This window comes from Stenella coeruleoalba (assembly GCF_951394435.1).
Source record: "Stenella coeruleoalba genome assembly, chromosome: 4".
NCBI classification, from domain to species: Eukaryota; Metazoa; Chordata; class Mammalia; order Artiodactyla; family Delphinidae; genus Stenella; species Stenella coeruleoalba.
This window is the reverse complement of record NC_137149.1, coordinates 107,476,183-107,502,362: the sequence shown is the minus strand read 5'-3', so window position 1 is coordinate 107,502,362 and position 26,180 is coordinate 107,476,183. Positions and strand designations below refer to the sequence as shown.

The following is a 26,180-nucleotide window of genomic DNA, read 5'->3' as shown; positions in this document are numbered from 1 at the left end:
ACTATGAATAACGTTGCTAGGAACACTGGTTTTTAAGTGGACCTCTGTTTTCAATTCCCTTGGATATACATCTAAGAGTGGAATTATTGGGTCATATGGTAACTCTATGTTTAACTATTTGAAGAATTGCCAAACTATTTTCCATTGTATACTCCCACCAGCAATGTAACTGTCTTTCATTTATCTAACCCTCAAATTTCTTGAGGTCAGGGACTAAGTCTTATGTTCTATTGTATCCCCAGCACCTAGCATAGTGCCTAATGGAGTATGGTTGTCTATGAGTATTTGTGAAGTGAATGACTAAATAAAGCGTCAAAATAATTTTTTTCACTTTATGACTTCTTCTGACAAAATACTTATCAAAATACCCCCTCCCAATATCTTTAACCAGACCCTTTTTATCTATGAAACTATTCTAAGTAAGTGACATACTCTTAGGCGCCAGCACTTCTTGAAACGGGTGCTCTATGATTGCTAGTGAAGAGGATTGTGATCTACTTGGGGCTGCTCACCCACACATTAGAGAATTTAAGAGAATCTGATAGTAGAATCACGTGTTTCCAAGTTGGTACCAGTTGGCGGGCAGTCACATGTTCATGCATATTTTCAAAGTGATCCTCAAGCAAATATAGGCACAGGACATATTTGGTGTCCACACTCTGCTGGCCCTGCTGCCAATAACACTACAATGGACCTGGCAGGGAAGGAAAGAGGAAACATATGGGGCCCATCCCACTACAAAGGCAGATGAGAAGATGCGCAGATGAAAAGGCTTTCCGATTCTAGCAGCTCTGTGTGGGGATTAGTCTCCCAAGACTGGCACTTAAGTAGTCTGATGACTTCCAGCTCTGGCCAGTTAAAGAGACTATCGATAAAATAAATACTCATTTTGAGCCAAACACAAAATGAACATGTACATGGATAGAATTTATACTGTAAACATGACCAACTCCTCTTGATATAAAATAGGATACATCTCTAATAAAATATGAATATACATTAATTCCTTATAAAATCTCACAAAAATCTCTATACTTCTGCTCCTGACTGATAAACATTTATTGATTAAAAACAGAAAGAGAAGACTCCCCTGATGTTTTATATGACACATCACATGTACACATATATTTTGCATCATTTCAATTTTCTACAAATAGAAGCCAAGTATACTTGTGTTGCATAAACTAGTGAAGTTTTATATAAATTTACCTTTGGTAAGAAGAATGGCCCCTTCAAAGATCCCCATGCCTAATCCTATTAGTATGTTACAGTACATGACAGAAGGGACTTTGCAGATGTAATGAAGGTTATAGACCTTAAAATAGGGAGATTATCCTAGATTATCTAGATGGACCCAGTGTGATCACATGAGCCCTCAGAAGGAGAGATTTTTCTGTGGCTGGAGTCAGGGAAGACTTGCATAAGGAGAAGTCAGAGAGATTTAAAGGTTGGCAGGATCTTGACCCATTCTTGCTGGTGGGCAGCCACATGGAAAGCATGAGAAGGAATGTGGGCAGCCTACAGGAGCAAAGAGGAGTCCCCAGATTGACGGGTGACAGGGAAATGAGACATCAGTCCTATAATCACAAGGAAATGAATTTGGCCTGAATGAGGGTGGAAGCAGACTCATCCACAGAGCGTCCAGAAAAGAACTCAGTCCAGCCAACACCAGGATTTTAACTTTGTGATATATGTAGCAGAGAATCCAGCTGAGCCACTGTACTCTGATTTCTGACCTACAGAACTATGAATAAATACGCTTGTGTCGTGTTCAGCGACTACATTTGTGGTAATGTGTTATGACAGCAATAGAAAACTAGTATATTACTGAATGTTACTGTATTAAATGACAATATTCTAGGGTTCTGAAATACAAGAACCACTAGAACAATCAATTAAAATTGCACATTCCCAGAACCAATTCACTACCAAATGTTATTTTTATAATAAATACATGGGAGACTTCTACTCATAATTACTGGGTATTTTTTTTAATGTTATCTAAGAATATTATACCAATTTCTAAGTAATTTTTCTCACCAACATTTAAAACTTTAGCATTCATTTTTAAAAAGTAAATAATTACTTTGTCAAGTCTTTTTCAGATTGTCTTAGTTTGATACGGTTCACTTTAGGTGTACATCTCTTTCCTAACATACTTTATTAGATTCATATTTTATATAACCACATATGAGTCATATTAACAAAAGCCAGTGATCGTTTAAATAGAGTTCAATGAATCAATGTCTACAAAAATGTGAGAACATAAATGAAGCCAAAGATTTACAGGCCTCAAAAGTACAAAGAACTCTAAGGCAAAGGTCACTCATACTTTTAGTATATAAATGTGTAAAGCCAATAATACTGAGCTATGTGTAAACAGGACTTTATTGGCATGATGGCCATATTTTGGTATTTATATTTTTAAATTTGTAGCTCACAGTTTCATGTGGCTTTATCACAATATCACAGTTCCTCCAGTTCCTGATCTGCAGAACAAATGCTTGGAATATTCCAAGTTCTACCTGCTCCAACCAATGTTTCTAAATTAAAACAATGCCAACAAAATTGGATTTTTCCAGAGACTCTACAATATAATATAAAATCCATTTGGAACATGGACACTTACTTTTTCTGAGTTCTTTCAGCCAACCTTGCAATCTCTATAGCTGCCTTCCTTGCTTCAAAATCTTCCCTTTTCACCACCTCTCCAGTCCCGCGGTAGCCTAGCTCCACCAACTGGCGGGCCAGGCCTTCATCCTAAAAAGAAAATCAATTGTTACATTTGTGGATTAATGAGACATCTTATTTTATCCAATGTATACTGAATAATTGTTTTAAATGAAAAATCAAATGGAATATTTAAATATGAGACAAGATCTATTAGATTGAAAAGTTAGAATTCTTTCTAACAACAGTTTTATAAACATCTGATTTGTCATCCCTTTCCCAAAGATATAAGATGAAAAAAAAATAATAACATCAAGCACTAAATTTTCTCTAAGGGATTGCAGGACAAAAGTCTGTAATGTTTTTAATCAATTTATGAGAACAGCTGTAGGTAATAAAGTATCTTTAAAACAATAAAACTATAGACAATAGTATTTATACAAGAAAGACTTTTTAAAAACCAACTGCACAAAAAGAAAATTGGGTTGCTTTCAGCAAGTTCAACATTTCAGAGACTTACTTCCTTGAAGTCAATTAACTGATGACACAGAGCATTATAACTTCAAATACAAAACAAAGGGCAGATGAATTTCCTATTTGAGTAGAAAGATATTGTTTCCATGTAATGTTGGTACCAATAAAAGCAGAGAAGTAGAAACCCAAGAAGATGACAAGAAGCTTCAAACTGAAAAAAAAAAAAATTTCCCCACAGTCCTTTAGACCTTTTATATTTCAGTTACTTTAAGAACTGTCACACACATTTTTGTCACTTGCATAGCATATTCAAAAAAGAACAGCATTTCCCCAAAACTTGAATAGGTGACATTTTACTTGAAGTTACTAATATAAAGGCTTATGTATTACATAAAAATATGTATATTAACATATTACATTATCCTTACATTAAACATGAAATGTCTGAAATATAGAGAAGACAGCATATATTTTATTGTTACAGACCCTTACTTACTACATCACTGCTGAATGCAAGAACTGTCTAACAGAATTAAATAAGAAAACTTAAGATTCGTGGTTAATAATCTAGACAACCCATGGTGGCTATTTTAAAGTTCCAACTATTCTAACAAAAAAAAATTAGACACCATCAACCTAGAAAACTTTGCTACTTTGCTTTGCTAAACACTAAAAGCAAATTGCTGAACTCTGTGTAGCAATATGGATACATTTGCCAAGTTAAGACAAAGCACCAGGCTTTGCACAAGGGCGCTTTGCCTTCTTTCTGACTTGTTCCCCTGCTCACTATACTTGCTATCCCAGGTTGCTCTAGTGCGAACAACAAAACTGAGCAAATGCCTCCACCTAGTGGAGTTAATATTTAAATGAAAAAGCGATGCAGATTTCGGGTTTGATTTACAAAAGTGGAATGATTTTCTTAAATACATTACTTAAAGTGAGCTTACGGGAAGAACTCGCAGTGAGCTCTGCTGAGACTGTGGGGGTTCTTCTAGTGGAATATAAGTTGCTTGTGGTCAACAGAGTATTTTACATAATAAAGGCCATTAAAAATTTCCTGTACTAACTTTGTATATGGAATGAATTATGCATTCTTGTGTGCCTTACCTGAGCCACACAGAATCATTTGGATAGTTCTGCACTCACTGACACTCATGTATATTGCAACAAATGACAAGATCAGGTACAAAGTTGAAGCTGTTGCCCCACTTAACCATTACCATGTTTTAACTGGTGGAATTACAAGCCATCTCTCTACTGTAAATGGTCAATAATCTTTAAAGAATTATCTTTAAAGAAACTGAGAAATAAAATACTTTTATTTATTCACGTATTTAGCATTTCTGGTGATTTTCATTCCTTTGTGTAGACCTAAGTTTCCTACTAATATATGATTTTCCTTCTACCTAAAAAACTTTAACAATTCTTATAGTAAAGGTCTGCTAACAACAAAAGTATTGTGGCTTCTGTTTTACTGAAAAAAATATTGATTTCACCTTAATTTTTTTCTTCCAGTTTTATTGAGATATAATTGACTTATAGACATCACGAAATGATTACCTTAGTAAGTTTAGTGAACGTCTATCATCTCATATAGATACAAAATTAAAGAAATAGAAAAATATATTTTTTTCCCTTGGGATGAGAACTCTTAGGATTTACTTTCATATATAACATAAAGCAGCGTTAATTATATTTATCATGCTGTATATTAGATCCCTAGTACTTATTTCTCTTATAATTGGCAGTTCAATACCTTTTCACTGCCTTCATTCAATTCCCCCTCCCTCCACACCCCAACCTCTGGTAACCACAAATCTGATGTTTTTCTATGAGTATGTTTGTTTGTTTGTTTTTGAAGTATAATTGACCTACAACACTAAGTTAGGTCCTATCACACAACATAGTGATTCGATATTTCTATACATTGCAAGATGATCACCATGATATCTAGTTAACAAATATGTCACCATACAAAGATATTACATAGTTATTGACTATATTCCCCACACTGTACATTTCATACCTGTGACTCATTTACTTCTGTGCAACTGGAAGATTGTACCTCTTACTCTCCCTCACCTATTTCTCTCCTCTCTCCAGTTCCCTCCCCTTTGGCAACCACCGGTTTGTTCTCTGTATCTCTGACTCTATTTCTGCTTTGTTATATTTGTTCATTTGTTTTGATTTTTTTGATTCTACATATAAGTGAGATCATACAGTATCTGTCTTTCTCTGTCTGACTTATTTTACTAAGCATAATGCCCTTTAGGTCCATCCGTGTTTTCAGAAATGGTATGATTTCATTCTTTTTTATGGCTGAGTAATATGCTATTGCAACCACATCTTCTTTATCCATTCATCTGTGGATGGGTGCTTAGGTTCCTTCTATATCTTGCCTACTGTAAATAGTGCTATGATGAAAACAGGGGTGCATGTCTTTTCAAATTAGTGTTTTTCATTTTCTTTGGATAAATACCCAAGAGTAGAACTGCTGGATTGTATGGTTGTTCTGGTTTTAATTTTTGAGGAATCTCCATACTCTTTTCCACAGTGGCTGCAGCAATTTACATTCCCACCAACAGTACATGAAGGTTCCCTTTTCTCCACACCCTCGCCAATACTTGTTATTTGGTATTTGTTAATAGTCATTCTGAAAGTTGTGAGGTGATATCTCTTTGTGGGTTTGATTTGCATTTTCCTGATGACTAAGTGATATTGAGCATCTTTTCATATACCTCTTGGCCATCTGTATATCTTCTGTGGAAAAATGTCTATTCAGATTCTCTGTCATTTCTTTAATCAGGTTGCTTGGGGGTTTTTTGATGTTGAGCTGTATGAGTTCTTTGTATATTTTGGATATTAACCCCTTCTCAGATATATCATTTGTAAATATATTCTCCCATTCAGTACGTGGCCTTTTTGTTTTGTTGATAGTTTCCTTTGTTGTGCAAAAGCTTTTTAGCTTGATGTAATCCCATTTGTTTATTTTTCCTTTTGTTTTCCTTGCCTGGGGAGAAATATCCAAAAATATATTATCCAGACCAATGTCAAAGAGCACACTGCCTATGCTTTATTCTAGAAGTTTCATGGTTACAGGTCTTACATTGAAGTCTTTTGGTGCATGGTGTGAGAAGGTAGTCCAGTTTGACCCCTTTGCATACAGCTATGCAGTTTTCCCAACAGCATTTATTAAAGAGGTTGTCTTTTTCCCCTTGTATACTCTTGTCTGCTTTGTCAAAGATTAATTTCCCATTAAAGTGTGGGTTCATTTCTGGGCTCTCTATTCTGTTCCATTGATCTATGTGTCTGTTTTTGTGCCAGTACCATGTTTTTTTGATTACCATAGCTTTGTATTATAGTTTGAAATCCAGCTTTGTTTCTTTATCAAGATTGTTTTGGATATTTGAAGTCTTCTGTGTTTCCATACAAATCTTAGAATTTGTTCTAGTTCTATGAAAAAATCCCATTGGTATTTTTATAGGGATTGCATTGAATCTGTAGATTGCCTTGGGTAGTATGGTCATTTTAACAATATTAATTCTTCCAACCCATGAGTACTGTGTATCTTTCCATCTGTTTGTGTCACCTTCACTTTTCTTCATCAATGTCTTAAGTTTTTCCAAGTACAGGTCTTCTACCTCCTTAGTTAGATTTATCCCTAACTATTTTATTCTTTTTGATGCAATTGCAAACAGGATTGTTTTCTTAGTTTCCCTTTCTGATAGTTCATTGTTAGCATATAGAAAAGCAACAGGTTTCTGTATATTAATTTTGTATACTGCAACTTTACCAAATCCCTTGATGAGTCCTAGTAGTTTTTTGATGACATCTTTAGAATTTATTATGTATAGTATCATGTCATCTGCAAACAGGGACACTTTTACTTTTTCCTTTCCAGTTTGGATTCCTTTTATTTCTTCTTCTTCTCTGACTGCTGTGGTTAGGATTTACAATACTACGTTGAACAAAAGTGCCATGTGTGGGCATCCTTGTCTTACTCCTGATCTTAGAGGAAACACTTTCAGCCTTCCACTGTTGAGTATGATGTTAGCTGTGGGCTTGTCATATATGGTCTTTATTATATTGAGGTATGTTTCCTTTATACCCACTTTGTTGAGAGTTTTTATCATAAATGGATATTGAATTTTGTCGAAAGCTTTTACTGCATCTATCGAAATGATCATATGATTTTCCTTCATCAGTTTGTTAATATGGTGTATCACTTTGATTGATTTGTGGATTGAGCCATCCTTGCATCTCTGGGATAAATCTCACTTGATCATGCTGTATGATCCTTTCCATATAGTGTTGAATTCAGTTTGCTAACATTTTGTTGAGAATTTTTGAGGCTATTGGGCTGTAATTTTCTTTTTTGGTCTGATTTTGTCTGGTTTTGGTATGTGGGTGATGCTGGCTTTGTAGAATGGGTTTGGAAGCATTACTTCTGCCTTAATATTTTGAAGTGTTTGAAAGATATAGGTGCTAACTCTTCTCTAAATATTTAGTAGAATTCACCTGAGAAGCCATCTGGTCCTGGGCTTTTGTTTGTTGGGAGTTTGTTTATTACTGATTCAATTTCATTACTGGTAATTGGTCTGTTCATATTTTCTGTTTCTTCCTGGTTCAGTTTTAGGACATTGTACATTTCTAGGAATTTGTCCACTTCTTCTAGGTTGTCCATTTTATTGGCATATAGGTGTTCATAGTAGTCTCTTATGATCCTTTGTACTTTTGTGGTGTCAGTTGTAACTTCTCCTTTTTCATTTCTGATTTTATTTGTTTGGGCCCTCTCTCTTTTTTCTTTGATGAGGCTGGCTAAAGGTTTATCAACTATGTTTATCTTTTCAAAGAAACAGCTCCTAGCTTCAACGATCTTTTCTATTGTTTTTCTAGTCTCTACATCATTTATTTCTGCTCTGATCTTTATGATTTCTTTCTGTTTACTCACTTTGGGTTATGTTTATTCTTCTTTTTCTAGTTCCTTTAGGTGTAAGGTTAGGTTGTTTATCTGAGATTTTTCTTGTCTCTTGAAACCCTTCTTTCATTATACACTTCCCTCTTAGACCTGACTTTGCTTCATCCCCTAGATTTTGGATTGTTGGGTTTTCTTTTTCATTTTCCTCCAGGAATTTTTTTAAATTTTCTCTTTGATTTCTTCAGTGATTTCACCTTAATTTTTGAAAGACATTTTTGCTGGATTAGTGTTCCAGGCTGACTTTTTACCTTTCAGCACTTTAGAGATGTCATCCCATTGTCCCATGACTTGTATTATTTCTGAGGAGAAGTTCAATCTTTCCTGTCTGAACTCATCGTTGCATTCCTATGATAAATCACACTACTTAGGAGTAGTATTTAGTAGTCTCTGATCTATTATTTCTTAATATAGTCCTAGATTCATTTTTCACTTCTTTTCCTCCAGTTCATAAGTAAAATTAGTCTTTAGCTTTCCATTTTGTGCTATCCTTCTCTAGATTGATGTCAGGGTTACACAAGTCCTATAAAATGGTTTAAGAAAATTACATGCTTTTCTTTTCATTAATTTTTAATTATATAAGTCAGACATAAACACATTCTCCTTGTGAAAAAATTAACATGTGGCAGATGTAGTGAATTTGTATTCTGTCAACTTAGCTAAGCTGGAGCTTTGTTTCCATAATTTTTCTTCCTTAGATAGTTACAGGTTAGATTGGGCCACAAGAGACATTTGCAATAGATTTGGAAGACAGAAAAGGAGAAGCCATATTGTTCTAGCTCTTATAGAAGCTTCTCCTGTACCTCCTCCAACTCCTGGGCCAAGTGCATGAGTATGTTAAGCTCTGTGACTAAAGGTGCCAGCTTCTTCTGCAGATCTCTTCTACCACCAAAGTTGGAGGTGTGAAAGAGGTGAGGGCCTGATCCAAGTTCCAGTTTGTCCTTATGAATTCTAGCTCATCCTTGCAGGTCTGTTTGCCCTTGTTTCCCATAATTCTCATGTACGTTTCCTTCTTGGCTGTCTGTCCTAATGACTTCAGGTTCCAGCACCAGACACCAAAGAAACAGCCTTTCATTGACCATTTAAACAGTTCTCATAATTGTGTAGGGGCAAATCTCTATAAAAAAGTAAATACATGTGACATACATATATCTACATCTACATATATATGTATGTGTGTGTGTTCTGCTTCTCTGACTGAACCCTGAATGAGTCACAACTAGCTATTGGCAATGGTTCCAGAGGAATAGAAATTTAAGGGTGGGTTCTCTGAGTTGGTTCTGGGTTACCTAGAATTGGTTCTCTGATCTTATTAAAAGTATCACAAGCCCTGTTTACACTAGAAAAGATTATACTGTAGTCAGTGAAATGCAGAGGCCAAGTTATTTATCACCTTTAAAGACATGCAATGAAAACAGAGCTTTAGGTAACCAAGTGTTTGCTGCCGGAGGACAATTTAGTGGCAATAAGAAACATAATGGTATTGGTTGCTTCCAAGTGTGTTGAAGGCCTTGGGAAAAGAAAATGAGAAGCTCACGGTTTGGGGATTAGCCAGCCATTTGGTGGCAGGTTAGTTACACAGGACTACCCACATTATGAAAGGGGAAAATATTTGACATAGTTTCATGATTTTTAAAAGCTTTTTTCCATAAAGATATTATGCCATATATACACAACTTTTCAAATAATTATTACTTTTTAGTATCCATATAAGAATTACCTGTTTGTTAAATTTGCTCATTTTTCTATTGGATTTTATTTACTATTGATTTATAAAGCTATATTCTATACAGCAAGTCCTTGTTGAGTATACATTTTACAAATATTTATTCTCAGCTAGTTGCTTATCTTTTGATTTATATTTTGTCATACAGAGTTTAAAAATTCTGGCAAGGAAATTGTATATGAAACCTTAATAAAATACACAGAAAAACTGCATCAGTGCATTTAATAGAGAAAAGAAAGCTTGAAAATAAACAGCTAACCATTTAACTAGAGAAAGAATAACAAAATACACCAAAATGATATAGAAGGAAAGAATAAAAACAACTGAATGAACTGTTCATTTCATTATGAAACTGAATAAAATAGAAATTAAAATATACAAATCCAGTCAGCTTTAATTGTCTAATGAAAGCCAAGAGCTTATTCTGTTTTTTTAATTGAAGTATAGTTGATTTCAAGGGCTTCCTCTTTGTTTTGTTTTTTTTAATATTTACTTATTTATTTATTTGGCTGCACTGGGCCTTAGTTGCGGCACACAGGATCTTCAGTGCAGTACATGGGATCTTTAGTTGCGGCATGCGGGATCTTTAGGTGTGGCATGTGGGATCTTTAGTTGTGGCACGTCGATCTAGTTCCTTGACCAGGGATCAAACCCAGGCCCCCTGCACTGGGAGTGCAAAGTCTTAGCCACTGGACCACCAGGGAAGTCCCTCAAGAGCTTATTCTTTTAAAAGACCAATAAAATAGATAACATTTGGCAAGATTTATGGTGGAAAAGAAGGAATACACAAACAATTTTAGAAATCAGAAAAGAGCCATAACAACAGATAAAAGAAAACTACATACAAGTTTATAGTAATAATTTGAAAATCTGTGTAAAAATATATGAAGCATTTGCTCAAGTTATGAATTCAGAAGAGATCTGTAGGTGGTTTTATGAGTCCTTGATTTTTCCCAAAAAATGTCTTCATTTTGCATTCCCATTTGAATATTAGCTTATTTAGTCAGAGTCCAGGCAGGAAATAGATGATGTATTTAAATGGAGTAACTGAAGGAAACTGAATGGCTGAGTTAATTTACAAAGGTATTCACCAGGTTAAGAGAAATCCAAGTGGGACAATGAAATACCCTGCAGCTAGCAACAGCAGTAAGCTACTGTATTAGTAGCCATTAACCTATGCAAATGAGGTAAGGGGAGGGAGCAACTAATAGGACACAGGGAGATGGCTGTAGGACAGTGTTATCAGACCCTGAGTTTTGGCTTGGTGGAAGAAAATATCGACTGCTAACCTGCAGCATAGTATGGAAGGAGTCTGAAAAACAATGCCCAGCCTCCTGGCTTCTAATTTCTTACTGGTGCCTCTTATTGGCTGAACCCAACTGGCCAAATGTAAAGGGAGTCCAGTTGAAGTAGTCAACAGAAATCAACCTCTTGGGGCACACAGCACAGAGCACGTTGGGGTAGGATAGAACTCAAGGTAAGACAGAATCTCAGGGGCCAAACAGGGACAGAATATAGCCAGGGACAGAATTCTAGGCTCAAAGTAAAGTTTCCTAAGAAGTTTAAAGATATTACTCCATTTTCTTCTAGGAATCACTATTAGGAATGCAAAGTCTAGGATCAAGCTGATTCCCATTTACAGGTTATTTGTTGACACTCTGAATTATTTTTAAAATTGTGGTAAAATATACATGACATAAAACTAACCATTTTAAGTGTACGGTACAGTGGTATTAAATACATTCATGTTATTGTGACATTATCATCACTACCATCTGTCACCACAACTCTTTTTATCTTACAAAACTGAAACTATGTGCCAGTTAAACATTAGCTCCCCATCTTCCCTTCCCCCAAGACCCTGGCAATGACCATTCTACTTTCTGTCTCCATGAATTTGACTACCCTAGGCACCTCATATAAGTGGAATTACACAGTGTTTGTCTTTTTGTGGCTACTTATTTTGCTTAGAATAATGTCCTCAAGACTTCCATGTTGTAGCATGTTTCAGAATTTCCTTCATTTTAAAGGCTTAATAATATTCCATTGTAGATATATACCACATTCTGTTTATGCATTCATCCATCAGTAGACACTTGAGTTGCTTCTACCTTTAGCAATTGTGAATAATGCTACTATCAACATGAGTATACAAATATCTGTTCAAGTTCCTGCTTTCAATTCTTTTGGCTACATAGTATCCAGAAATGGAATCTCTAGATCATATGGTAATTTTCTTTCTAATTTTTTGAGGAGCTGCCATACTATTTCCGCAATGGCTGCACCTTTTCACATCCCCACCAGCAGTGTACAGTGTTCCAGTCTCTCCACATCCTCACCAACACTTGTCATTTTCTACTTTTTTTTGATAATAGCTATCCTAATGGGTGTGAAGTGATATGCCATTGTGGTTTTGACTTGCATTTCCCTAATGATTAATGATGTTGACACCTTTTTATGTGCTTATTGGTCATTTGCATACATTCTTTGGAGAAACATCTTTTCAAGTTCTTTGCCCAATTTTTAATTGGATTATTTGCTTTTGTGTTGTTCAACTGTAGTTTTTTTCCGTATTCTGGATATTAACCCCTATCAGATATATAATTTGCAAATATTTCCTCCCATTCTATGGGTTGCCTTTTGACTCTATTGATGGTGTCTTTCAATACACATAAGTTTTTAATTTTGATGTCATGTAATTTGAATTATTTTTGAACTATCATTTTATTCTCAGAGTTCTGTAATTCTACCACTATCTGCCAAGGTGTGGATCTTTTTCATTCATCCTACTAAGCAAGTGATTGTAAGATGGGCACTTACAACTTGCACTTATCTCCAACACAGAGAATTTTTGTTGTTGTTGTTATTTCATTGATTATTTTATCCCCCTCATTTTCTGTATAATTTCTTTCTGGAATATCTATTAGATAAATATTGAGCCTCCTGGAATTATTTGTTCATACTTTCCTTCATATAATTCTTATTTTCCTCATTTTTTTCTTACTGCATTCTGGGTAATTACATCAACTTTAACTTCCAGATCATTAAATTGTCCTTTAAAAGTGACATTCTCCTTCCATTAATTACCTCTTTTAAAAATGTCATCAAGTTTTTAATTTCTAAGAATTCTTTCTTGCTCTCTGATTGCTCCCTTTTCATACCAGTCTATTATTTTGCTTACAGACTTCATATTATACATATTAAAATGCCTGTAAGGTAGAAAATTGGAATTTATTTAAAGTTGCCTCAGGGTTTTGAGTGTTTTGTTTTGTCTGACATTACTTGTTCTCCTCTATTCATCTTAGGCCCTCTCTTTCATGCTCCTTTGTTCCCTCAAACATCTCGGAATACATAGTTATGAATAGAGAACTGGGTAATTAGCAAAGTCATTAGCATGGATTCCCTCTATAGTCGTACAGATCTGATTCCCTAACTGGTTTCTCCTCTGAATAGATGAACTGAGGAAGTTATGTGTAAAAGAGCAGAGTATAGCAATGTACAGACTCCACTTGAGGATGCGGACATGAAGAAGGAAGGCGGTCTGGGGTAAGTCCCACCCTCTCCAACCTAATTACCAAAATAAGAAGGACTTGGTAATAAGTGTAACTCTCTCCAGATTATCTTCTCCTCTCCAACATCTATTCTGGACTTCTAGCACTATCTAGCTACTTCACACTTAGTTTTGATTATCTCTCAAGCCCCTTTACCTGCTCCAGGACTCCTTGCTAGGCACTTTTTTTAGAGAGCAGTTCTCTCATTTACCCTTGGGTTAAACATTGTAGGTATATGCTGGGGATAGGATACACCTCTGGCTTAGCTAATGCAGAATTAACTTCTTTAATCAATTATAGGTTCTCTCTTGCTCTTTGTATTATTGTTACCTCTGACTTTTCTCTAAATCTGCTTTACCTTCCCAACACTGTTCTTATTTATTAATTTTGGGCTATGGTTTTCTCTATCTTGTCAATCTCTAACTTATCAGAAATAAGCACAATTTCTGATCCTGTAGAGTAGCATCCTTTCATGTCTCCTAGTGCTATTATAGATTTATTCTATTTCATATTTACCAGGAAAATGGATAGACAGATGACGGGTAGGAAGGAAAGGAAGGAGGGAGGAAGGGGGGAGGGTGAGAGGGAGGGAAGGAAGGAAGCAAGCAAGGAAGGAAGGAAGCAAGCTTGATTATATCCAGGGCTCTACAATCCACAGTGTCTACTTCAGCCACAACTTCTTCTTTTTTTAATATACCTAAAAAGCTTCAGAAAAACTCTCTTGCCTCTAGTTGTAAAACAATCCAATCCATCCTTCCAATGGAAGACTGAATGATTAAACCAGAAAGTGTCCATTGGATTTAGTGACACATCCCTCACTTGTCACCATGGCAAGAACAATTTCTATTGAATGTGAAGATGCGAGCCAGCTAGCGGTGGGTTGAAAAACAGAAGATGGAGGAAATGAAGATTAAGGATTTTACAATTCATTCAAAAAGGATAACTGTAAAAAAGGAAGAAAAGACAGATATGGAGGGGAGAATGGGAGATACCTCATTGAGCACAGAAGGGACTGTTGGAATTAAAGGTGAGAGGAGCTAATCAATAGAGGTAGTTCCCTAAATATATGAAAGGAAAGGGTAGAGAATGCAAGTGACCATCATCAATCAAGCCTATTAGTTGTAAACAGCAGGGTTTACTGTATAAGCATAAAAAGGAATTATTAAAATACAATAGCTCAAAAGATCCCTGGGAAAGTGAAATTTGAAGCCTACACAGCCAGAAACAATACTCTAAGCCATACAAACTATTTCAGCAAATATCCCTCACTGCCACCACTGAAAACATATACTGCAACTCATCATGTTGACCTAGGACATTACACGCCTGAATTTCTGCCACTGCATCAACTGAAAGTCAAGAGCCTCAACCACCTCATTCAATACAAAATGGATTCTACATGGTGCTTTCTTCCTCATGTCACTCTTTTCCTATACAGCAGTCTCATGTAGGTGTATATGATTAGCAGTGCCTAAGTCACACAAGGATAAACTAGCAGCAAGGAAAACCAAGAAGATGAATTTCTGCCTCTACCTTAGGGAGGTGGGACTCAGAGTTGGGAAAATTCCCAAAACATTATAATGATAATGGGTGTTCAAATGCCAGATTCAGTATATTCAGATAGGCACCATGCATGGTAGACACCATTAACACAGGTGGGAAGGAAGAGAGGATGGGCAGAAATTAAGGTGGTTTTATAAGTTTCATGGTAGAAAACTGAAGAGGGTTCCAGCCTGATTGACTCTTTTTGTTGATTTGGAAGATGAAGTTATCCACTAAGAGCCTGAAGAGAGGAAAGAAAGTTTGAAAAACAAGCTGGGGGTGGGGGGCGGTGGAATCAAGGAAGAGCAATAGGCAATTCGCAAAAGAAATGCAAATGGCCAGGAAAAATTTAAAAGATGGTCAACCTCACTAATAATCAGAGAAATTAAAATTAAAACAACGAGTTTTTTTTCACATATGATTTGACAAAAAATAAAAGGGTCGACAATATCAAGTGCTGGTGACTGTCTGAGAGAAAAGGTGTCTCATACATGCTGGTGGGAGAGTCAATGACTACTCTGGAGGGCACTTTGACCATGTTTATTATGACCCATCAATTCTACTTTTTGATTCATTTACAACTGCACACAAAGAGGATGTACAAAAGACGCTCATTTCACTGTTGTTTGAGGTATTGCAATAAGGCAAATGAACTTCCAAAGGACCAACCTAAGTAAACAGTGGATTCAATGTAGCAACTTATAAAGAATAGGAAGACCTATATAGAGTGACATTAAATGGCCTCCAAGATTTAATGTCGATTTTTTTTGTTACAGAAAGATATAAATATTACCTTTTGTGTGGAAAATATAAATGAAGAATAATATATATATTTACATATAATGAAAATATTTATGTAGTATAATACTGAAGCCCATGTGCCCTGGAGCCCGTGCTCTGCAACAGGAGAAGCCACGGCAATGAGAAGCCCCCGCCCTCCGCAACTAGAGGAAGCCCGTGTGCAGCAACGAAGACCCAACGCAGCCATAAATAAATAAATAAATAAAATTTATTTAAAAAATATATATTTTTGAAGACTACTCAGATGTATGCAAGAAGAAGAAAGATACTGGGGTAAACTTCAGCCCTTGTTGCTGCAGCTTGACTCAGAACCACACAAATACCATCTCCTACCTCTGCCACCTAGTCTAGATTCTCCTCACCCTCAACTAACACCTCTGCTGGTCTTGGTAGCATATCAAGTGGTGTGAGCCAGACCCTCATTCCTGAGGGCTCTGAAGCCCTTTTCAAGTCTGGGTTGCTGCCCTTGTACATTTACCACCACAACTGAGAGAGAGATTACCAAGAGGCATCCAAGTGAGTCACCAGAACTCCAAACACGTTCCTTCATGACTGACTTTATAAGTCCTAACTTTTCCTGACAGTAAAGCTCAATTATGCTTGCCGAGATGGTGACTCTCTTCTTGCCTCCTGATTCCTAGACAAGGAGCCTGAAGATTCCAGGCAAGAGTTATAACTTCTAATTCAACTGACTCTCACCAAGTCACCTGATGGCATGTTCCCCCATTTAGTACCAGGACAATTAACCCACAGAGCCCCCAGTGAGGAAAGAAAGTCCAGATTCTTTAGGTTAGATGCTTTAACCTCTTAGTTCCCAGAAAAAGGGAACAAAGCTCAGTGCAAAGATCTTGGATGCTAAGTATATGCTGTATCACGGTGGACGGCACCCATTCTCTGAAACTATCATCTCCAAATTGGCACTTTTTATGCTTTTAGCAACCCATTCCAATGATCTATCTGCTGGCAGCTCTGAATGTTTCTGAATATATCATTAAAAGTGAACCACATGCTCAGGTCCTTATTCCCACAGCTCCTCTGTTGTAGCCTAGGTCCCTAGTCTGACACAGTGGTAAATGGGACCCTGTGCCTGTGGATGAAATAGTCATTCCATAAGACCCCATCTATAGATGCTATGCAATTCCCATCAAGATTTTAATGACAATTTTTTACAGAAGTAGAAAAAAAATCCTAAAATTTATATGGAACTACAAAAGACCCCAAACAGTCAAAGTAATCTTGGAAAAGAACAACAAACTGGGAGGCATCACAATTCCTGATTTCAAGCTATATTAGGAAATTATAGTAATCAAAATAGTATGGTAATGGCATAAAACAGACACATAGACCAATGGAACATAATTGAGAGCCCAGAAATAAACCCATGCATATGGTCAACTAACATTTGACAAGTGAATCAAGAATATTCCATAGAGAAAAGACAGTCTTTTCCATAAGTGGTGCCAGGAAAATTTGATAGTCACATGTAAAATAACGAAACTAGACCCAAATCTTACATGACTCACAAAAATTAACTTGAAATGGATTAAAGACTTAAATGTAAAACCTGAAACCGTAAAACTCATAGAAGAAAACAGGAAAAAAGCTCATTGAAGGGTCTAGGCAATGATTTTTCGGATTTGACACCAAAAGCATAAGCAACAAAATCAAAAGTAAATAAGTGGGACTACATCAAACTAAAAAGTTTCTGCACAGCAAAATGATCAACAAAATGAAAAGGCCACATATGGAATGGAAATCATATATCTGATAAGGAGTTAAAATCCAAAATATAAAAAAAAGAAAAACTCATATAACTCAATAGCAGAAAAATAAACAATCTAATTTAAAAATGGACAAAGAACCTGAATAGATATATTGTCCCAAGAAGATATTCAGATGGCCAACAGGTACATGACAAGGTGCTCAACATCACTAATCAGTAGGGTGAAAATCAAAATCACAATGAGATACTACCACAGCCTGTTAGAATGGCTATCATCAAAAAGACAAGTGATAACAAATGCTAGTGAGGATATGGAGAAAAGGAAATGCTTGCAGCCACTATGGAAAACAATATGAAGTTCCTCAAAAAATTACAAATAGAACTACCACACAAGCCAACAATTCCACTTCTGGGGATACATCCATAGGAAACAGAAACACTATGTTGAAGAGATATCTGCACCCACATGTTCATTATAGCATTATTTACAACTGCCAAGACATGGAAACAACAACATAAGAGTCCATCAACAGATCAATGGATAAAGAAAAGTGGTGTACCATTCAGCCATACTGAATACTATTCAGCCATGAAAAAGAAGGAAATTCTGCCATCATCAACGACATGGATGGACCTTGAGGACCTTATGCTAAGTGAAATAAGTCAGACTAAGAAAGACAAATACTGTATCTCACTTATATGTGGAATCTAAAAACAAACACACAAAAAAACAAACTCAAAGAGATCAGATATGTGGTTACCAGATGAAGGGATTGGATGCCCGTGGTCAAAAGGTACAAACTTCCAGGTATAAATTAGGCCTGGAGATGTAATGCACAACCTGATGACTATGGCTACCATTGCTGGGTGGTAGAGCTGAACGTTGCCAAGACAGTAAATCCTAAAAGTTCTCATCACAAGGAAAACACCATTTTTTCTTTTTTTCTCTTTCATCTACATGAGATGACAGATGTTAACTAAACTTATTGTGGTAATCATTTTGCAAAATATGTAAGTTAAGTCATTATGCTCTATACCTTAAACTTAGGCAGTGCTATATGTCAATGAGATCTCAATAAAGCCAAGAGAAAAAAATATTCCATGAGGTAGCAGAGCAGTGTTATGACTACAGCCAGAAGAGCAAACCCATTACTACCAAATGTGGCTGTTCCTATCACACTGAATTGCTGACCCTTCCAAAGTTGAAGGGGCCCAATGCTTTTAGCTGCCACCAAGTGGCTAGTTGGTTCCCTTGAAAAATGGTGCTATATCGGAGGCATTTGACTTGCTTGCTGACAGTCGAATGCCTGTCATCCAAGTTGGACATTCTGAGGTAGCCAGTAGCTACATCAGCCTTGACAAGTGGAAGCCCACCCTACTGGGCCCATGTGTAGCCTCCATCTTCCTCCCTGTGCCCATCATGCCAGCGCTAAGGTGGCCAATGAAAGAGGCTGGTTGACAGCAACTGTCCTAACCAGTGCCAAATTTAAAAGTAAATTTCTTTACCTTTCGCCTAAACATGGTCACCATTTCCCATTTTGCAGAACTTTAAAATTCTGATTGATGACACAAAGTATTAATTTCTCACTCCTAATCAACGTTAATGCTCTTAGTTTCTAATTCACGTGAAAAAAAAAAAACCTCTGCCTTTAAAAAAGTTGAAACCCTTCTTAAGGATATCAAGCTTAAGCTTGGCAATTTTCCACAAGTGCTACAAAGATGATTATAGCCTATTGGGATATTTATTGTCTATATTTCATTCTTGTTTATTTAGATATTCAAAACCTTAGATGCAAACATTGTTTGGCACCACTACTATTTCCCCTTCATTGCAGTGACTTCCATGCAAGGCATAAAACGGAACCTTCATGATTTTAAACATGTTATCTGTATAAAATATTCAAAAGCTTGTTTTTGAAATCAGAAGATATGTTGGAAATACCACCTGGCTTTTTTTAACAGTTAATTCCAGAAGGATCAAATTATCCGTCCAAGGTCACACAACTTGTTCTTAGCAGAGATAGGACTAAAATTAGATGATTCTAGCTCCTTAAAATTATGTTCCTATCTAGAACATGAATGTGTTTTGGAGGATAAGCACTTTTCAGACCTTGGAACCTACACTGAAGTAAAATCTCACTTTGAACACGATCACTGAAGTACAAAAATTTCAGTCCCCTAAACGGCTGAATCACGTTGTTGCGCATAAGGAGTTTGGGGATTGGCTGCAGGATACAAATCCTTCTCAGACTCAGGTATGGTGTGACCCCAAACAGAGGCCCTTGTTCTTTCTGGCCTAAATAGAGAGGGGCAATTGGCGGCTCTGTGGCATGGGTCCAGGGCAGGAGAATCCAAGTCAGTGCCCATTTAGTCGGCCTAGTCTGGGAATACGCCATGGCTCTAGGGACCACTGTCCACCTCCTGCTTCCCAGGACCCGTAGTCTATTATTTTCCCCGCTCAACTTGGTTCTCCCCAAAGAGCACAAGAACTCCATCCCTCCGCGCCGCCCCCCCCCCCCCCGCCCCCTATCAGCTTCCTGCCCATCCTCACACCTTTAAGAGGCAGGTCGGAGGATGGCTGCTGGGAGGAAGACAGTAGCCAATCCCAATTACGTCCGATTTTGCTGTGTTGCAGGATTTTTTTTTTTTTAACTATCAACTATAGTTGTGAACAATCAACTCGATAAAAATGAATCAGCTCATGCCTGCAATGCCAGGGAGCTGTAACGTGTATCCGTAATTAAAGGGCTTTCTGAGTCAACTAGCTTGGGGTGGAAGTTCATGGAACCAAATGCCTAGTATATACTAGATACACCTGGGAGGATACTGTCTTCTGTTCTTTAGTACAAACTGGCAAAGGAGAGAGAAACAGTGTCAGACCTGAATTGCAGACCCCAGAAGGGTCTCAGTGGGCCTCGGAATCCAGCCCCGTTCCTCAAAGGAGCAGGACTTTGGAAAGGGGACGGGCCAGGAGCTGGGCGACGGAAGCCGCCGTACAGACATTCCAGGCCCCGCAGCGAGTGTACGTGCGCGCGCGCGCGTGCGCGGTTCTGTGCCGGTCACGGACGCCAGGGCCCCGAATTCTGTACGGACCCAGGCCCCGCCGTACAGCAGTCGGGAAACTGCGGAGTCGGCCGTTCCCGCGGTCCACCGCCAGGCGGCGAACACCCCACGACGCGGGGGCTCGGGAGGCACCGAGGAACGCGAAGCTGTGGCCACCCTGCGTGGCTGCCGCCCTTACCTCCAGGTAGTACAAGTCCAGTGTAGTAATCTGCGAATCCAGGAAATCTTCATAGGTGTTGAACTGAGTGACTATATTGTCCACGGTGGTCCACCCCTCTTCCTGATCCATTGCGGTTGCCTTGGTCGGAGCGTCCCCAGCAACGGAGGCGGGGGGGGGGGCGGGGGCAGGGTCAGAAGGTTCCACCCACTTCGTCCCTTCCAATCAGTTGGGAACCGGTGCGGAGCTGTGGACGTTAATCCCACCCCCGTGTCTTGCTAGCGTTTCAGGCTTCCTTCTAACTCCTAGGAACGCCGTCTCAAATTACCCAGTCCAAGTTCAGGTCTGACACCATCAACTGACCGGACTTCGGCGAAACATGCAGCCACGGGAGAGATGCAAATTGCAATCCAAAATTTAAAAGAATATGTAGACAAAATACTATAGATCAACGCTCCTAATCTTGTTCTAAAACAGTGCTGTGAAGGACAAAAATTTCATGGTTAGTTCTCAAGTAACTGAAGATCCACTTTTGCAGGGAGAGTATCTCAAAACAAGTTTCTGGAAATGGTCTTGTGAACAAATCCGATAAAAAAATACATTAATGATTGTGTTATTTCAAAAATTTTGGTTACAAGGAAGAATTTGTGAATTTCCTAAAGGAAAGAAACTCAACGAAATGTCTTTGAAGACCTTTTTTGGCCCCAAGTGCTTGGGTTTTTTTTGTTTGTTTGTTTGTTTGTTTTCCAAGTGCTTGTTTTTAATTTTTTTTTCTTTTTACTTTTTAAGTTTCAGTAAGCACACAATGAAAGACCTTGGCTTGTTGAAGCTGTCTTTTTCAAAGGGTACAATATCTGTGGAAACTTAGACAGTAAAGGTTTTTACTAAAGACTTTTCCTTTAGAACAGTTTTGCATTTTTAAAACATGGATTTAAAGTAATCCAACCTGGCAGCTGGCAAAACTTTTCAGAATCCATTTTTGGATTTTAACGTTCTACAAATGGTCCTTAGGAATTAACACATAATACAACACTTGAGCCTGAGGTAGTTGCTCTCTAAGTACTTATTGAATTGATTCTGAAGATTTTCACAGAAGTGCAAAAACATTTTTTAATGAAAACATCTGGTAAGATACTTCACCTTGAGTTAGCTTTCTTAGTTTAAAAAGTCATCTCAAAATTAGGATGTCATGAATGTACAGTTTAAGTGATGTAAACAATAATCTCTAGGATATTACCGACTTGTCTTTTAATTAATATATTCTGAAATGTTTTAAAAGGCACTTTGGACATTATTTTTAAATGCAATGTAATCATTTAATTTAGGAGAACAGAAAGAAAGGAGAGAGAAACCCTGGACACATAATAACAACAACATTAATAATAATAATACCATTTATTGAGTGCACCCTGCATACCAGGCACTGTCCTAAGTGTCAACAAAGAATTACATCTTTAATTAGTACTTATGCTAAAATTAACAACCACCAACACTTTGATATCATCTAATCTAAAAAGATTTTCATGTCTAAAAAGACTTGACAATTCAAACAGCCCAAGGATGAGAAGAAATCCATGTGACTTAAGACATTCTAATTGATAAGGGACACAGGTCTCAGTATTCTCAATTATCCAGAGAGTTCTATAAATGCCTCCTGAAAGAGGCATTATTCTGGATGAACTGAGCATAAGGAAAGGCTTAGAAAAGTTCTAGCCACTTACTATGTATGGAAAATATATATTTGTTTCAGTATGATAATATTTATTAAAACTTTACCATGTGCCAGCCCTGTTCTAAATACATACTTTACATTCATTATCTTGTTTAATCATGACCTCAAATCCACCAGGAAAGTAGCACTAGCGTTATCCATAATATAGAGACAGAATGAATTTTAGGGGATTGGCCAAAGTCCTAAAGATAAAAATAGCCACACAACAAATTACTCCTGATTTCCCAGAAAGAGAAAGCAGAGGTGAATAGAGGTTTGAAGGGCCACATGGAATTAACTATGAAAGTTGGTTTTTTTGTGTTTATTAGAAAAATAAGTCCAATTGTGAGAGGGAATACAGGTCAGTGCAAATAAAGGAGCAAAAGGTGATGGCATATTCCGAGACATGGAGGCAAGGAAGATTGTGTAGGGAAGAGCTGCACATCGATCCGACAGCTGTGAGGGATCCAGTAAGGAGAGCAGAGGAAAGGAAGCTGACTAAGGAGGAAAACTGGTAGGAAGGTTTTGAGTGCTTGGATGAATCGCTCGCAGAGATAGTAATCGTGGAAGAAGAGAGGGTAAAATGAAAATGACTGTGAGTGATGATCACGTACTACTGAACAAAACGTGTCTTACTCTTAAAGCCTCCAGAGTGCTTATATTTATTATATTAGCTTTGAAGTCCTCCTCCATCACAATCTCATCGCTTTCAAGAAACTGTAAAGCATCTAGGGAATCTTTGGGTTCATTAAACTATGGCAGTTTGATTACAAAGACCTATATGTTAGTAAAATGTGAGGTTATTGTTTGCCTGTATATCATTCTATTATCTATTATCCATTGTGACTATGCATTTTCAATGGAAACCTCATTAAATCAACAGCTCTTTGATGAAGTAATCTCTGAAACATCTAAATTTAAACAATCATGAAAGTATTTTCAGTCAATGAATCTAGTAATGTGTTCCAACTCAAAACACTGAGGATGATTTTCAACAAATTAGTTTTTCTATGAATAGTGAAAGAAAAAATGAAAATGTGTAAACATAGGCTTGGTTCCCACAGAAAGGCTTGCATGATAGTAGGCCTAATTCAATTGTATTTTGCTTAACTTTCAATTTAAGTTCAAAAGCAGTTTCAAACCTGTACCTGAGAAATTGCATGAAAGAAATTGCGTGACATAGCACAGAGAGATCAGCTCGGTGCTTTGTGACCACCTAGAGGGGTGGGATAGGGAGGGTGGGAGGGAGGGAGATGCAAGAGGGAAGAGATATGGGGACATATGTATATATATAACTGATTCACTTTGTTATAAAGCAGAAACTGACACACCATTGTAAAGCAATTATACTCTAATAAAGATGTTTTAAAAAAAATGCGTGAAAGAAATTAACAAGCTTCAGCAGGTCTCTATTTCCTAATGCAAAGTCTTTGTTATGATCGGGAAATACTTTATTTTGGATAACATGAATTCTTACATAAAGTTGAGGATTTTTAAAGATTGAAATCTGAATTTAGCACCCAATCCCAGATATTCCATTTTTTTGCAAGAGGACCAGCAAGGATTATGTATATTCACAACAAAACTCTAAAAGATAAAAGAAACATGTGCTATGTAAGAGTAACAAAATATATACCATATTTAGCTTAGTTTACTGAGTTTAAAAAACTGACACAATATCAAAATAAAAATCATAGGACTGTAAGCAAAATCTAAACATCATTATCTCTTTGAAATAAAAAGGCTCTGGTATTATACTTACTTGGTGAAAGTATATGAAAGAATTTCAAATTAAAGTCTATGCTTTTCTATGTCCAAATATCTAGGAATATACCATGAAATCTGGGAAAGTGAATAGAAAAAATACTTTTGATATTTTGACGTGCTAAGAAGGGGAATGCCCTGCTTATTATGTTAATAAGATGCTAAACACGCTAAGAACTTGAAGCTCTATTAAAATGGACTTAATACATTACCATATTGTAAGAAAGAAAAACATATGCTCACGCTAAAAAGATAAGAGATTTGTGTCTGATGTTACCCAATTGCTTGTAAAGTTTCTGTGGATTACAGATGAGGACTATTGCTTAATCATCAGCTGAAGAGAGCTCTTTTGTGCTTTATAATAATGACGACACTGAATTTAAGATATTTGTTGTGATGAGATCACTGGACTTCCACACCGTCTTATTTATTAAAGGTCCTGGAGTTCTGGTTCCACAGCTTCTCGGTCATGGAGACATGATGGGTTCGTGTGTCATAACTCCAGAGTTCTCTCCTTGCCTATATCTGACAGTGTAAAAGGAAGGATCCAGAAGACAGAAAGACAAGTGTAAGAGGGAACTGCTCCCAGGAGTGGAGATGACAGGTGTCAGAAGCTAATAAAAGTTTGAAAGTTACGGTGCTGTGGGATAGATGATGGATATGGTAGCCTCAACCATCTCCTTGGAACAGAAAAAAACTTGGGCTCTCAGTGACTCTATAAGATTTTCCTAACAATTTCACTGAAAATTCCCTCACCCTCCTTGCCTATATGGAAATCAGGCTCTACCCTGAAACACCACTTCCCTTGAGTGACCAAACATTCTCAAAAGACATCACCCGTGAATAGACCGTCACCACAATCAATGCAGAGCTGCCAGTTTCAAAGGGCTGCTCAGCACTGCCCCCGATCTTTCCTATGTTTTTTCCCTTCAATTCTCTCTTATTTCCTACAATGACTTTTCCTACTCTCTCTTCTCTCTTTGCTCCTATATCCTCCGGTCTCAAAGCGGACAATCTTAACTCCTACATCACAAGGGAAGAAAAGGTCTTCAGATTAGATATCCTGTAGTCAAATATACAAGCTAACTCACATATCAATCCTTTACTTCTTCCCTTTTGTTTCAAAGGAAGATATTCATGTGCTCTTAGACCTTCATTCTACACTGGTTCTCTCCTCTGCCTTCTCGGGATTTCTTACTTTCATTATCCCTTCTCACTACTGTATCACTATCTCTCTTCCTCTCTCTTTCCCTTCCTCTCTCTCTCTCTCTCTCTCTCTCTCTCTCTCTCTCTCTCTCGTACTTCCTTTCCCATTTTTAAAACAAGCAAATGAACCCCAAAACAACCCCCCATCAACCCCACAGCCTGCTTCAGCTATAGGCTCTCTCATCTTTCACAGAAAGGCTTCTTGAAAGAGTTAGCAACAATCCCTATCCCCATTTTCTTACCTTCCACTTTCGGCCCAGCACATTCCAATCTAGTGTTACACACTGTTCCATGAAACTATCTTCACCAATATGATCTCCTACGCATTTTTTCTGTCCTCATAGTACTTGACTCTCAGGGGCATTTGCATCTGTGACCACTGCCTTCTCTTCAAAACTCTCCCATAGCTTCCATCACATTACTTTGCCCTAAGCCTAGTTGGTTGGTTGACTGGTTGGTTGGTTTTCCATTAGTTGGGTTTTTTTCTGTCTCCTTTGTTGGCTCCTCTTCCCCTTAACTAACTTTTAAAAACTGTAGAGTCTCAGGGTTCTCTCAGGCCTGTTTCTGCTTCTATACTCTCTGACTTTGAGACTAAATCCACATCCATAACTTATAACCTACATGCGTACAGTTCCGAGGTTTATACAACTAGCCCGGTCACTCTCCTGAGCTCCAGCCCAAATAACCAACTGCCTACAATACATCACCAGATGATAACATGTATAAAATTGAATTTTTTTCTCTTCCCATGCTTCCTAAACTTGCTGCTCCCCATGTGTTCCCTCCTTCAGTATACATCTTTCTTTCTCCTCTCTGT

General features: G+C 37.4%; 1 protein-coding gene across 1 annotated transcript in view; it reads right to left on the bottom strand.

Moving 5' to 3' along the window:
* The window catches only part of CFAP299 (cilia and flagella associated protein 299), a gene marked incomplete at its 3' end in the record, with an annotated part of 625,628 nt that extends 604,399 nt beyond the window's left edge, over positions 1–21,229 (bottom strand). Inside the window, exons 1-2 of the mRNA XM_079920505.1 lie at positions 20,704–21,229; positions 2,630–2,760 (exon numbers count right to left, since the gene is read on the bottom strand). Of these exons, the coding sequence (XP_079776631.1) occupies positions 2,630–2,760; positions 20,704–20,814 (242 nt within the window). The 5' untranslated portion in view covers positions 20,815–21,229. The remainder of the gene's footprint in view (positions 1–2,629; positions 2,761–20,703) is intronic.
* Between the last annotated feature and the right edge of the window lie 4,951 nt (positions 21,230–26,180).